Here is a 12,509-nt window from a genome sequence, read left to right on the forward strand (position 1 = left end):
CGGGAGGCCAAGCATGGATTAGAGCACTTCTACGGGACTCCCTCGGCTGGTAGTTCAGAGTGAAGAACTCGCTGTACTTCGTGTTGGAAGGGGATGCGAAGAGATCGCAGCAAGGCTGACCCCACTCCAGAAAACTCTGCTTCGCTACTAAATGATTCAGAGACCACTCGTAAGGCATCAGTATAGTCCGACTTAACCTGTCTGCTAGGATGCTGGACCGCCCTGGAATGTGTGTTGCTATCAGAAAGCGACTGGTGGAGACCGCTCATTCCCAAACACTCTCGGCCTCATGACAAAGTGGGTAAGATCTGGTCCCTCCCTGTTTGGTGACATACCAGACAACTGACATGTTGTCTGATGGAAATGCAATGGTTCCCAGAGGAAGAAAGGCAAGAGCCTGCAATGCCATTAGGACCACCCTCATCTCCAGAATGTTTATATGCAAACTGGTCTCGACGGGGGGCCACAGGCCTTGGACTGTCCTGCCCAAACAATGCCCCTCCGACCCAAGTTGGGAGGCATCTGTGGTCACTGTGGCTTGGACAGGGGCTGGAACAAAAGGTCATCCCTCCAATATTTCCAGAGAGTACATCCACCACAGAAGGGACAACCTACAGATTCTACTGAGGTGTATTGGATACGATAATGGAAGATCCAACAGGGAGCATTGCACCGCTAGTCCACTGTAGTACTCGCATGTGTAACCAGGCGCAAGAAAGAAGCATGATGGTCGCTGCCATAGAACCTAGGGCCCTCAACACAGATTCTGCAAGGGGAAGATGAGAACGGTAGATTAGGGAAACAGGCATCCTCAGGTTTCGCACTCTGTCCGTGATCAGGAAGATTTTACACTGTAGTATGTTTATCCATGCCCCAATGTAGTCTGTCACCTGGACAGGACTTTGAAGTGATTTGGATATGTTGATTGCAATCCCCAAGTGAAGTGCAAGCTTTAAGAAATAAACCCTGGTTTGAGAAAGAAGACGCCTGGTGGGAGCAGTGAGGAGCAAATCTTCCAGGTATTGGTAGACCTGAATCCCCTGAAGCCTCAGGTGAGCCGATACTACCGCCATCACTTTTGTGAACACCCTGGGGCTGTGGTGAGACCAAAGGATAGGGCTCGAAATTGGTAATGGACTCCTAGCCGGAAGTGGAAGAACCTCCTGGAGCTTCTGTGCATCTTTGTGTGATAGTAGGCATCCTGGAGGTCTAACGAGCACATGCAGTCGCTCTCTTGCAGGTATGGCATGGACTGTAATGTGACCATCCGGAATTTTTCTTTGGCAACTGATAGGTTCAGGGTAGACAGGTCCAGAATGGGTCTTAAGTCCCCAGTTTTCTTTGGCACAAAAAGAACCTGGAGTAGATGCCTGATCCAGAATGATCTGGGGGGACAGGTTTGATGGCAAGTTTCGCTAGCAGCTTGGAGATTTCAAGTGCTACTGCCTCACTTTCCATGAGTGGTATGTCCGGGAGGTGTTTGGGAGGTTTGAGAGGAACCACAAAGGGGATAAGAGTATCCTCTGGATATGATCTGAAGCACCCAGCGGTCTAATGTTACAGACACCCATGCTGCCAGGTGCAATGACAATCGACCCCCGACTGCCTCCAGAGTAGAGCAGTCGGGCAAGCCTTCAGGGTTGCTGTCCGGGCCTGTCAGAGAACAGTTCGAGACCCAAAAAATTACCCTGACCCAATCTGCCTCTGGGTCAGCATCTATCCTGTCCCCCTCTGCCTCTGGGGGAAGAGCAGTGTCCCCCGGGAATACTGCGACTTCCGGAACCACATCTTCATTTGCCCTCTGACTCCGGGAAAAGTATCTTTGAGGGTTCGAGAAGCGGACTCCGATGGCAGTGGCTTCCCGTCTTTCTCACTGTGAACCAAAGTCTCTTTGACGGTCTTACCACAAAGAGTAGAGCCGTCATAAGGGGCGTTGGCAAAAGATGCCTTGAAAGGTTCCGAAAACTGACAGAGCCAGACATTGCGCCTCATGGGCATGCCAGACCCAGCAGCCCTACCCCAGCAGCTCCTTCAATACAATGTGAAAGGAGTCGCAGAGACATACTGAAGACTGCTTTTAAAGTGGCCATCCTCGTGGAGGGGGTGTCTCCTCCTACAACATAGACTTGGGGAAGACTCAGCCAGTTCCTTGAACAGGTCATGCTGTAGTCTCATAACATGGGCCAGGTAGTTCAGCACACTGATGGAAAAGGTCACTGACTCATAAACCCACTTCCCTAAGTGGTCCATCATCTGAGACTCTTGGTCAGGGGGATGAACCAAGGAACTCTCTTGGGCTAGTTCTTTTTTAGTGGTTGCTACCACCATAGTGTCTACATGGATGCCCTTGTTCTACGCTGCTCTGAAGGTGGACTCAAGATCTTGTCTGGACATTTTGGGATTGGTTCCACGGTGTCCTGCTCTTTCCATGCCAGTTTGGTGACCAGGTCCAACAGGGGATCTGCGGGAGTGGACAAAAAGTACATGGGCCCATAATGAAAGCGTCCAGAACACGGATTCATCAGGAGGTGGTTTAAAGGCGGACCAACCTCCCAGCTGGCGTAGAACTTCCATGATGTCTCCAAAGGAGACATCCTTGGGAGGTGACCTGGGGGAACCTTTCTCATCACCCAAATCAGTGTCCTCGGTGAGGGACTCGGGGGAGTCATGCGCCCTCTTACACATATGCTTGCAAGGCACGTCTCCAGTGAGGATCTCCGGGGGAACTCGCAAGCCACTTGTGCCTCAAAGGAAAACACCTTGGGATCCTCGAGCACGGGCTGTCCCCTCTGGTAAAATGATGGGACTCTTAGACAGATCCGAGGGAGTCGAGGCAGAGTCCAAGGAAATAGTCAAGGGTCTCGATCCAGTGGAGAGAACCCTTTCTATCACGAACGCAGAGGGAGAACAAGCCTCCTGGGGCACCATTAAGGAAGCCACTCTTCCTGGATCCAACGCGGGAATTGGAGCCAGGTCCAAAGTGGATGGAGCTCCGGGGGGGAGCTTGACCCGACAACTTCTGAGTTGACTGAAAGAGTTCTACTCCCACGGATCCTACACTCAGGCTCCGGCTCAGAGCACCACTCAGATCTGAACTGGCCTTATCCGACATGCTCCAGGCAGTTGCCGGTATCAAGGAGACCGGTACTGTCGGCACCGACCCCCTGACTAAGTCCATCCTCGGATCAAAGTACTCTGAATCCGGTGAATGGATTGGGGAAGGAGAAACTGGTGTGAAGAAAGGAAGCGAGCTTCCCCCTCCAGAGGGAGAGGTGGCTGGCAAGACTCCCATCTGGATCTAAGTACAAATGAACCTCATCATTTTATCCATGTCAACTTCAGATAAGCCTCGGGTGGATCTCGACGAGGCCACGGACTCCGACCTGGCAGGTCGAGGAACCAAGGCCCTAGATGGTGGTGTCTCCTCCGCCTCCGGGGAAAATCTCGGGAATCGGAGCAGAGGTGAGTCACGGATCATAGCCTGACTTTTGGCGGGAGTAGGAGGGTCTGAGGACCTCTTGTATTTCTCTCTATGCTCTCTCTCTCTTTCTCTCTGCCCCTTCTGCGCTCCACTTCCACAGGCTTAGTAATGGGAGGATGAGTCCTAGCCTGGGAGGGAGTAAAAGCAATGGCAAGAGAGGAAGGAGAGGAAGCCACAGCAGCTGCTGTGACTGAAGCAGTGGAAGAGGCAGTCGCCTCAGTAGTGAGTAGAAGGCTTTTCAGGGCCAACAGCCTATCCTTAATAGAGCGCGGGTTAAAACCCATGCAAATGGTACAGTCAGTACTCAAATGTGCTACACCCAAGCACAACACAAAGTGTGGCCACCAGCTGGTGACAATTTGTGGCCACACAGTGCACCTCTTGAAGACAGGCTTGGGGGTCAGCCATGTCTCTGCAGAAGAAAACAGCACACACACAAGAGAAGGAAAAAGAGAAAAAATGCTTATTTCCCCACTCACCACACACTCAGAGGCACACAGAATGCTGAGTGGGGAGAGGAAGCAACACTAAAACTAACACTGAAAAACAAAAGGAAAACCCTAACACACAAAGCACCTGCGAGGGGCGGAGGAGAGGGAACCTACACTAATCAGTTAACACTCAAAAAGCTACGAAGAGACAGCTTAATAAACAAATAACCCACTCACTAACTCGGAGCTCTGGAACATGATGCTTCAGGCAAGCCACAGCAAATGAGATCTGGGGGTTGGAAGGTGTATTATGGTTTAGGGGAGGTGCTTGGAGCAGATGCTAGTGAATTTGCCATCTTGGATCCGATACAGATCCGGTACCCACAAGTTGAAGACAAATGAAGTAAACTACTTCAGACCTACAGTTATCCGGCATCTACCAATCCCCCATGGTTGTCACTTAATTGAGAGTTTACTGTAGTTAATGCTACTACAGCAGTGAATGAACATCTACGGTTATGTTAAGTTTACTTCCACAACTGTACTGTTAAGTGGCCAGTATCTTTGTAATGACATCAATTTACATTTTGTACCCCTCATACATACAGGCACAGCTTAAAATCCTTTCCAAGCCTGGTCTGATAAGCTCTGAATACTTTGCAGCTGTGACCGGTCTACTCCAAATTCTTGAAGAATCAGCTTCAGGTGTGATCTCTCAATATACAAAAGTAATGAGCTTTAACATTTTTGCACAAACTGATGTGCTGTTAAATTCTGCACACAAAAGGATTCAAGAGTTCACATCATCTTGTATAAAATTTCACAAAAATACACTCCTAATTTTAAAATCCACTTTAGAAAAGCTGTAATTAAAAAACTTACTGCCAGCTGAAAAAGAAGTCGACAGTGCCAGTATGGGGTCTGTTGTGATATCTGAATGGCTTTGCGTAAAAGTGGTTTTGCTGAATCAACCAAATGCTGAAAGACAACATACAGATTGAAAAGCTCAAAAATGGCTCAACAGATAAAATTGGTTCTTTACAATGTTAGTACAAACCAGAGATAGTAATGCTATGCAATACCAGTTTCAGTAGTCATAAAACATGGAATAACTTTTCTACTTCCCAGGTAGGAATGTTCCCTTACAATGTATGGAGAAATGGCAATACAGCAATCAGCACCGAACAGCAGCAAATAATTGGGTGCCCCAACAAAATATCAATGTAGGTGTTCACATAATTTTAAAAGCACTGTACTTTAGCAGCACAAATTGTTCTCCTTTTGACCAAATCCTACAAGTCAAACTGAATCCTGTTCATGTTAAAGTTACTTTCAATTCTTTATACAAAGACTACAATTCAATTACATAATTGTTTCCTCCAAGTAACAAATTATAAAATGCTTAAATAACCAGGCAGTGTGAAATGCTGGATTTTTCCTCATTGCTGGATTTTTCCTCAACTCATCCAAATAACCAATTAAAGTAACAGTGGACATAATGAACAGTGTGTGTGGGGGGGAGATATTACAAAGAAATCCAAAGTATAAAACCCCAACTACAAATCAGACCGCCACACTTTGCAGCATGGGCAATGCAGGACCTGGCAAAGGGGATAAGACTGCGCCCACCTGCCTTTCATTTGTAAGTGCAAGTTCTCACACACTTTTCTTGTACACCATGGCATGTGGTACCTCCAATGCTGTGCTGCATTACCTTGCTGTTCTTGTCTATTTTAAGACAAACTTAAAAATAAAATCCTATATAAACTCTAAGTTTCACTGTGACATCACCAAAAAGTCCAATGAACTTTGCATTCAAGAATGTCAAAAGTAAGCGACAGCCTAAATGTGCGACTGAGCAAGTCACTTAACCAGACACTGCTCCTGGGCAGAGTTTGAAAAAGGTCCGTGGAGATCAAGCCTCTACCCTGAAAAACAAATACAAGATAAAAAAATAAAATAGTGTGTGCATACCATTTAAACTGACATCACTGCACAAAAACCAGAGTGACATCTGCAAGGGATTCAGTAGAAATGTGTGTATACATACTTAAAAGTTTATGAAGCTTTAAGAAAATGCCCACATCATTTTAGTCAGGTATATTGGAAAACGTATTGCAGTACTTCAATTATAAACTGCCTTGATGTATAAAGAGTTGTGCAACATCTTTCCATAACCAAAGATGTCCTTTTCTTCTACATGTTACAATATTCATAACATGAGGGAGGAAGTACAATTTTGTACCTACCATAAATGTAGATGCTAGAGTGCTAATACAGCTGCAGTCATAACAGATGGGTTCTCCTGCAGTCAGGCGGGTCCTCGGTCGGCCGAATTCCAAAGTCTAGGTCCGGCGTCTGTTGTCATCGCTTCTTCCCTGACGTCAGTGCGACAGGGGTATAAAAGAACCAGCAGACACCATTTTCTTCAGTTTTTCTTGCCCCAGATGTCAGGTGCCCCCAGAAGGAAGGCAATACATAAATTTGTGTAATAAAGCAATGCCATATAATCAAAATACAGTAGTGCAAGCAAATACACCATGAATGAATACCCCAATCAGGTTGTATGAGGAGGTGTTAGCCAATAGGCCTGTCCCAAGAGGGGAAGGAGGGAGGGAAACCTGGACTGCAGCTGTATTAGCACTCGAACATCTACATTTATGGTAGGTACAAAACTGTACTATGTTCATCGTCCATACAGCTGCAGTCATAACAGATGGGTAGAATCCCAAAGCTAAGAAAGGGGTGGTAGGCACTAGGTGGAACTAGGAGGAGCCAGAATGCCCTGCAAGACTACAGTGGCAAAGCCTGCTGTAGATTTGGAGTATAATGGAAGGTGGTAGTGCTTGGAGAAGGTATGTACAGAACTCCAAGTGGCTGCTTCCAAAATATCTTTGGTAGGAACTCCGCTGAGGAAAGCTGCAGAGGTAGCCGTGGCCCTTGTGGAGTGAGATCTGATGCCTGTAGGTACAGTTTTGCCATGAAAAGAATAACAAAAGCGTATGCAGTGGGCTATCCATTTTGAGATTGTCTGTTTGGAAATTGGCTTCCCTTGAGCTCCTATAGCATAAGACACAAAGAGCTGTTCTGATTTTCTGAAAGGCTTTGTTCTGTCCAAATAATAACGCAGTTGTCTGTGGATGTCCAAGGAATGTAGTAATCTCTCCCCTTTGTTTTGAGGATTAGGATAAAAGGTAGGTAAGTGTACAGCCTGATTCAAAGCTACACTGGATACCACTTTTGGCATAAAGGACGGGTTGGTTCGTAAGGAAACTCTGTCCTGATGGAAGATGATAAAAGGCTGCACAGCCATGAGAGCTTGTAGTTCCGATACCCTACGAGCTGAGGTAATTAGCCAGAAGGAAAGCTGTTTTCTAGGACAAATATTGCAAATCTGTTGAGGCAGCTGGCTCAAAGAGAGGCAAGGTCAGCTTTTCTAGAATGGAATTGAGATCCCAAGCAGGTATTGCTCGTTTCCTTGGGGGTTTTAGATTCTTAGCCCCTCTGAGGAACTGTCTTAAGAGGGGGTGAGAGAATAAAGGTGGATCAGTGTTGTATTCTGCAGAAATGGCTGAGGCATGGATTTTGATGGAGGAGAATGAAAGTCGACTGCTTAGCAGCTCAGATACTGTAATATTTGAGGTAAACTCAGTTTTCCAGGATTCTGGCCCTTTTTCTCATTCCAGGCACAAAACAGTTTCCATTTTGCGGAGTAAGCTTTTCTAGTAGACGGCCTTGTGGCCTCCAAAATGACATCCTGCACCTCCTTGGAGAGTAGGGTCTGTTGTGATGTTAAGGAATCTTCCATGCGGCTAGATTGAGTGTTTTCAGCTGACTGTGAAGAGTTTTGAAGCTGTGCTGAGTCAGAAGAGGCATTAGAGGCAGGGTCCATGGTGGGGAATGTGTCAGGCTCCTCAGGAGTGGGTACCAGTGTTGTCTTGGCCAGTCTGGAGCAATGAAAATCATCTTTGGTCTGTCTACTCTGGTTTTTAATAGAACTTTGGGCAGCAGAGGAAGAGGTGGGAAGGCATAAACTGTCATTGTTGTCCAACTGAAAGAGAGCGTCCACTCTCCAGGCCTTTGGATGAAAAATCCTTGAGCAGAATGTTGTCAATTGGTGATTTTTGTGGGAGGCTAAGAGATCTATGTCTGGCCTTCCCCATGCTCGAATTATCTCTGTAAAAACTTGAGGATGTAACTTCCATTCGTGTGGATCTGTCATATTTCTGCTTAGGTTGTCTGCCAGCGTGTTTTCCTTGCCTGGCAAGTACTGTGCTTGAAGTTCGATTTGCAAGTCCAGAGCCATGTTCCAAAGTGACATGGCCAGCCTGCATAGGAGGTATGAATGGGTTCCTCCCAGTTTGTGTACCACATTACTGTGGTGTTGTCTGTCCTTATCAATAGTTGACCTGGATGCAGAAGGTCTTTGAAAGCTATAATAGCATTTATTACTGCTAGCATTTCCTTTTGATTGATGTGAAGGTGCTTTTCATTTTGGGACCATTTGCCCTGAATGCACCGATCTGTCATGTGCGCCCCCCAGGCGTAATTCGAGGCGTCTGTTGTGATGACTTGGTTTGCTTGAGGCTTGCTGAATGGGAGACCTGTTTGTTTGGCATGCTTCAGCCCACCACAGAAATTCCTTTTGAAGACATGGAATTGGTGGTATTATTGTTTCCAAACTGTGGCTGTGTTGAGAACATAGGTTTTTCAGGTACCATTGAAGTTTCCTCATATGCAGCTTTGCACATGGGATCAGTAAGATGCAAGATGCCATGAATACCAGAGCCTGCAGGATTTTTCTTACAGTCAGCCTGGTGAAATTTGCTAGTGTTCTGAAGTACTGAGTTAGTTGCCCCTGCTTCTCTGGCGTGAGGCAGGCCATCTGGGTGTGTGTGTCCAAGTTGGCACCCAGGAAAATTATTTTCCGAGAGGGTATTGGCCTTGATTTCTTTTTGTTGACTGTATCCCAGAGAATTCAACAACATTATTACATAAGCCAGATGTTTCAGAAGTATGTGCTTGCTGTCCGCTTGGATCAGGCAGTCATCCAAATAGGGGTATATTTGTATCCCCTGAAGTCTGCAGTAGGCAATTACTGATGCCAGGCATTTCGTGAATACTCTGGGCGCAGTAGATTAGCCAAAGGGCAATGCAGAGAATTGATAATGGGTTGAACCTGCAAGAAATCTGAGGTATCTTCTGCAATTTTGTCTGATTGGGACATGCAGGTATGCCTCCTTGAGGTCCAATGTTTCCAGCCAAGACTCCTTGCCCAGCATGGGAAGAAGCTGCTGTAAAGTGAGCATCTTGAATTTTGGTACGAGTAAAAATATGTTTAGGATGGATATGTCCAAAATAGGTCTCCAATCTTTTCCCTTCCTTGGTACCAGGAATAGTCTATAACAGGAGTGTCCAACCCGCGGCCCTCAGAGCTCTTCCATGTGGCCCACGACCCTTAAATTTAAATTTAATTTCACTTTTTTCCATGTTTACATGTCCGCGTAGTTTTGCTCTTCTGCGCATGCGCCAACTTTTTTTTTTACGTTTTTTCCATACCAGCGTCTTTCCGCTGGTATGCGCATGCGCGAAAACACCGTTCGGGCGATTTTTATAAAGAAAAGCTGCAGGAAGGAGCGAGATCGTAGCGTAGAGAGAGGATTTATTATTTTTTAGTTTATTTCATTGTGTACACACCGACTACACTACAACAAAGGTAAGTTCATAGGTTCATAGGTTCATACTAGGCTATCTGCCCGAGGGCATTTACAAGCCTAGCCTATAGTTTTGTGGCTTACGCCACCCCTTTAGTATGGGGAACTATACCCATTATTTTGCTGTGCCTCTGTTGAGCAGTGACACTGAGGTAATCCCTGGGGTATATCTGTGATCTCCCATCCATTGGTCAAGATTTCTCTTGAACAAGGCCAGCGAGGTGCTCTGCCTCACATATACCGGGATTTTATTCCACAGCATAGGAGTCTTTGGGTGATGAATCTATCCCTCCAGCACGCCCCTATTAATAGCCGTGTCGAGGTTTAAGTCTCCGCCCTTGTGGCTCTGACGGATCTAGATTTTTGAGGTGAAGCATATTCATCAAATCTGGGTTTGACATGGCCTTGTATGTTAGGCAAAGGTCACCTCTGAGCAAGCGGTGCGACTGAATAGAGCTGGATTTCTTTCAGTCGGGCAGCATAGGACAGATGTTTGAGACCCTTTATCCTTTTGGTGAGGAACTTTTGTGGCCTCTCCAGCTGCTGCAAGTGTCGGGTCAGATACATTCGAATGGGGCATTGTACTCAATCATTGGTCTGATGAGTGATGAGTATAGGGAGACTATGACCTCCCTTGATCTAGATGAGAATCCCTTCATGATAAGGTGGGCAATGTAGAAGGTCTTCCTAACTACTTTAGCTACATGGGTGTCGAATGACAGACTATCAACCTGGGTCCCCAGGTCCCTGATAACTTCTTCTGTACTCAGTGGATTGCCACCTATTTGGTAGCTAGGGGTAACCTTGTTTTTCCCGAAGGGTATGACTATGCATTTTTTGGCATTTAACTTTAGGCCATGGCTCTGGCACCAGTTATCCGTTTCTGTGAGACCCTTCTGAAGGATATCTGTGTCAGATGTGTTTTCTACTATGGCGCCCAGTTTGCAGTCATCTGCAAACTTTGTCAGCCATAACCCTCCTGTGTTTGCTTGTACTTCGGAAAAGTAGATGCCAAACAAGAGTGGGCCCAGGACTGAGCCCTGTGGTACACCACTTGTGACAGGCTTCGAGTCTGACATGGCGCCAGCAATTCTGACCCTGTGGGTTCTGTCACTCAGCCAGTTACAAGATGAAGGCTCAGCTCGCCAAGAATCTATGTGTTGCTATAGATTTAATTGCTGGTTTAAAAAGCAAAAGTGTATTAAAATTATTTTTTTGGCCATCTTAAATTTTTCATGTTTCTGAACTACAGACTTTACTGTGAGCAACATTGAAATCAACTGTAAATAAAAATGCATTTGTTTCATAAACATTGCTTTACTAAATGTATATTTCTTGTGTCGATGATGAAAATGTCGTTGCTTTCTCGACAAGTTATTATGGATGCTTACATTTTGTAGTAGGGTAGGCATCTTCAAACCCATGTTTCCTCGTACTTTAGTAGCATTTTTTTTAGCTTGTACTACCCCCTTCTTCGTAAAATCCTGTCTCCTGAAACTGAACAGAGTATGAATGCACTGCCAGTTACCAGGTTCCTGACGGGACCTGGGTAGGACAACGAGATTAGTAAATCCCAGACTGTTTTACTGGCCTTTCAGGGAAGCAGTATAGCATGTCTGTTTCCCCTTTCCCATTACCTGTGTTGCTGGTTGCTGTTGAATTTCTGATATGTTGAATAATTAAATTTCTTCCTTTAATCAAGGAAAGAAGAGCAATCTTAAGACTCAGTCCCAGTCTATTCATAAACATAGTGTTACAGGCAGCAGTTAAAACACTGCTCTATCAAGCTAATAATCCTGCACTTTTTTCAAGGAACATTATTGCTTTTGTTTGTAGAATCCTCATTTTGATTACTAGACATCAAAACTGTAAGAAACTTGAAAGCATTGATGCTTTTATATAGTTTGTGTCTGGTAAATATAGCATAATTGTGTTTTACTTGAAATCTGATAGGTGATTTAAAGTAAAACAAAAATATATGTTGCAAGTATAAAGAAGTTAGAAACTTCATTATTTTGTCAAGAAGTAGAAGATTTTAGATGTTTTCTTCATCATATAATTATAAAATGTAGCTTCTAGAATTAGACTGTTAAAAAATGTTCTTTTTGGCAGACTTTTCAGTTAACTGTCATGTGTCTTTCTTCTGTTGTGTGGTTTTACACTGTGTCAAGGCTCAAAACAGTAAAATCTCTGCATGTTCTTTTTCTTATGCTTCCTGTCAGGGACTGCCTACTACACTGACAATGAAACATTTGTTTTGTAAGCATCATAAAAGACTACAGTTGATGCAGAATCCATGCCTTACTTAGACATTACACACTGGATATGGCTTCTTCTAAGATAAGGGCAGATTTTTGCAGGCCTATGGTAAAGTGTGCGATTTCCTCATTGGCGTATATTATGTAGCTGTTAACATTGGCATTTCTTTTGTTATGTAAAGAGAAATATTCTGAATGTAAAATTTGCACACTGACTCTACTAGGGAAAGGCAGGGCCTGTGAACATATCACTGGCCGTGTGAAGTTTACACTGTTTCATTATTATGTAGAACTGTGCATAGGGTTAGGATGTCTTGAGGCCAGATATACATTAATTTTGGCTTAATATGCTGTCCTCCAGTTTTTGGCTGTGCATTTATATCTTATTTGACCATTGGCTGAGGAAAATGAAGAAGTGATGGTTTGCTGTCCATTTTACGGTGCTGGATTTTAATAACAAAGAAGGCCCTGGCTTACTGTATGAGGTGGGAAGGCGGACTAATGCTGAAAACTATTTGAAAATTTGTTGTTAGAATATGACCTGGTAGTTGAATATTACACACAATATTTGCTAATAACAACTTGAGGAGCTAGTCTTAAAACAGATTACTTGTGTCAATCATTT

The 12,509-nt window shown here is 44.9% G+C and overlaps 1 protein-coding gene across 1 annotated transcript in view; it reads right to left on the bottom strand.

Annotated features, from left to right (window-relative positions):
• Positions 1 to 12,509, bottom strand: part of MAU2 (MAU2 sister chromatid cohesion factor) — a 2,634,229-nt gene that overhangs the window by 1,904,714 nt on the left and 717,006 nt on the right. Inside the window, exon 4 of the mRNA XM_044090765.1 lies at positions 4,795 to 4,890. Within this exon, the coding sequence (XP_043946700.1) occupies positions 4,795 to 4,890 (96 nt within the window). The remainder of the gene's footprint in view (positions 1 to 4,794; positions 4,891 to 12,509) is intronic.

Source organism: Protopterus annectens, chromosome 13.part0, assembly GCF_019279795.1.
Source record: "Protopterus annectens isolate FY-2018-M chromosome 13.part0, PAN1.0, whole genome shotgun sequence".
Classification (NCBI taxonomy): domain Eukaryota; kingdom Metazoa; phylum Chordata; order Ceratodontiformes; family Protopteridae; genus Protopterus; species Protopterus annectens.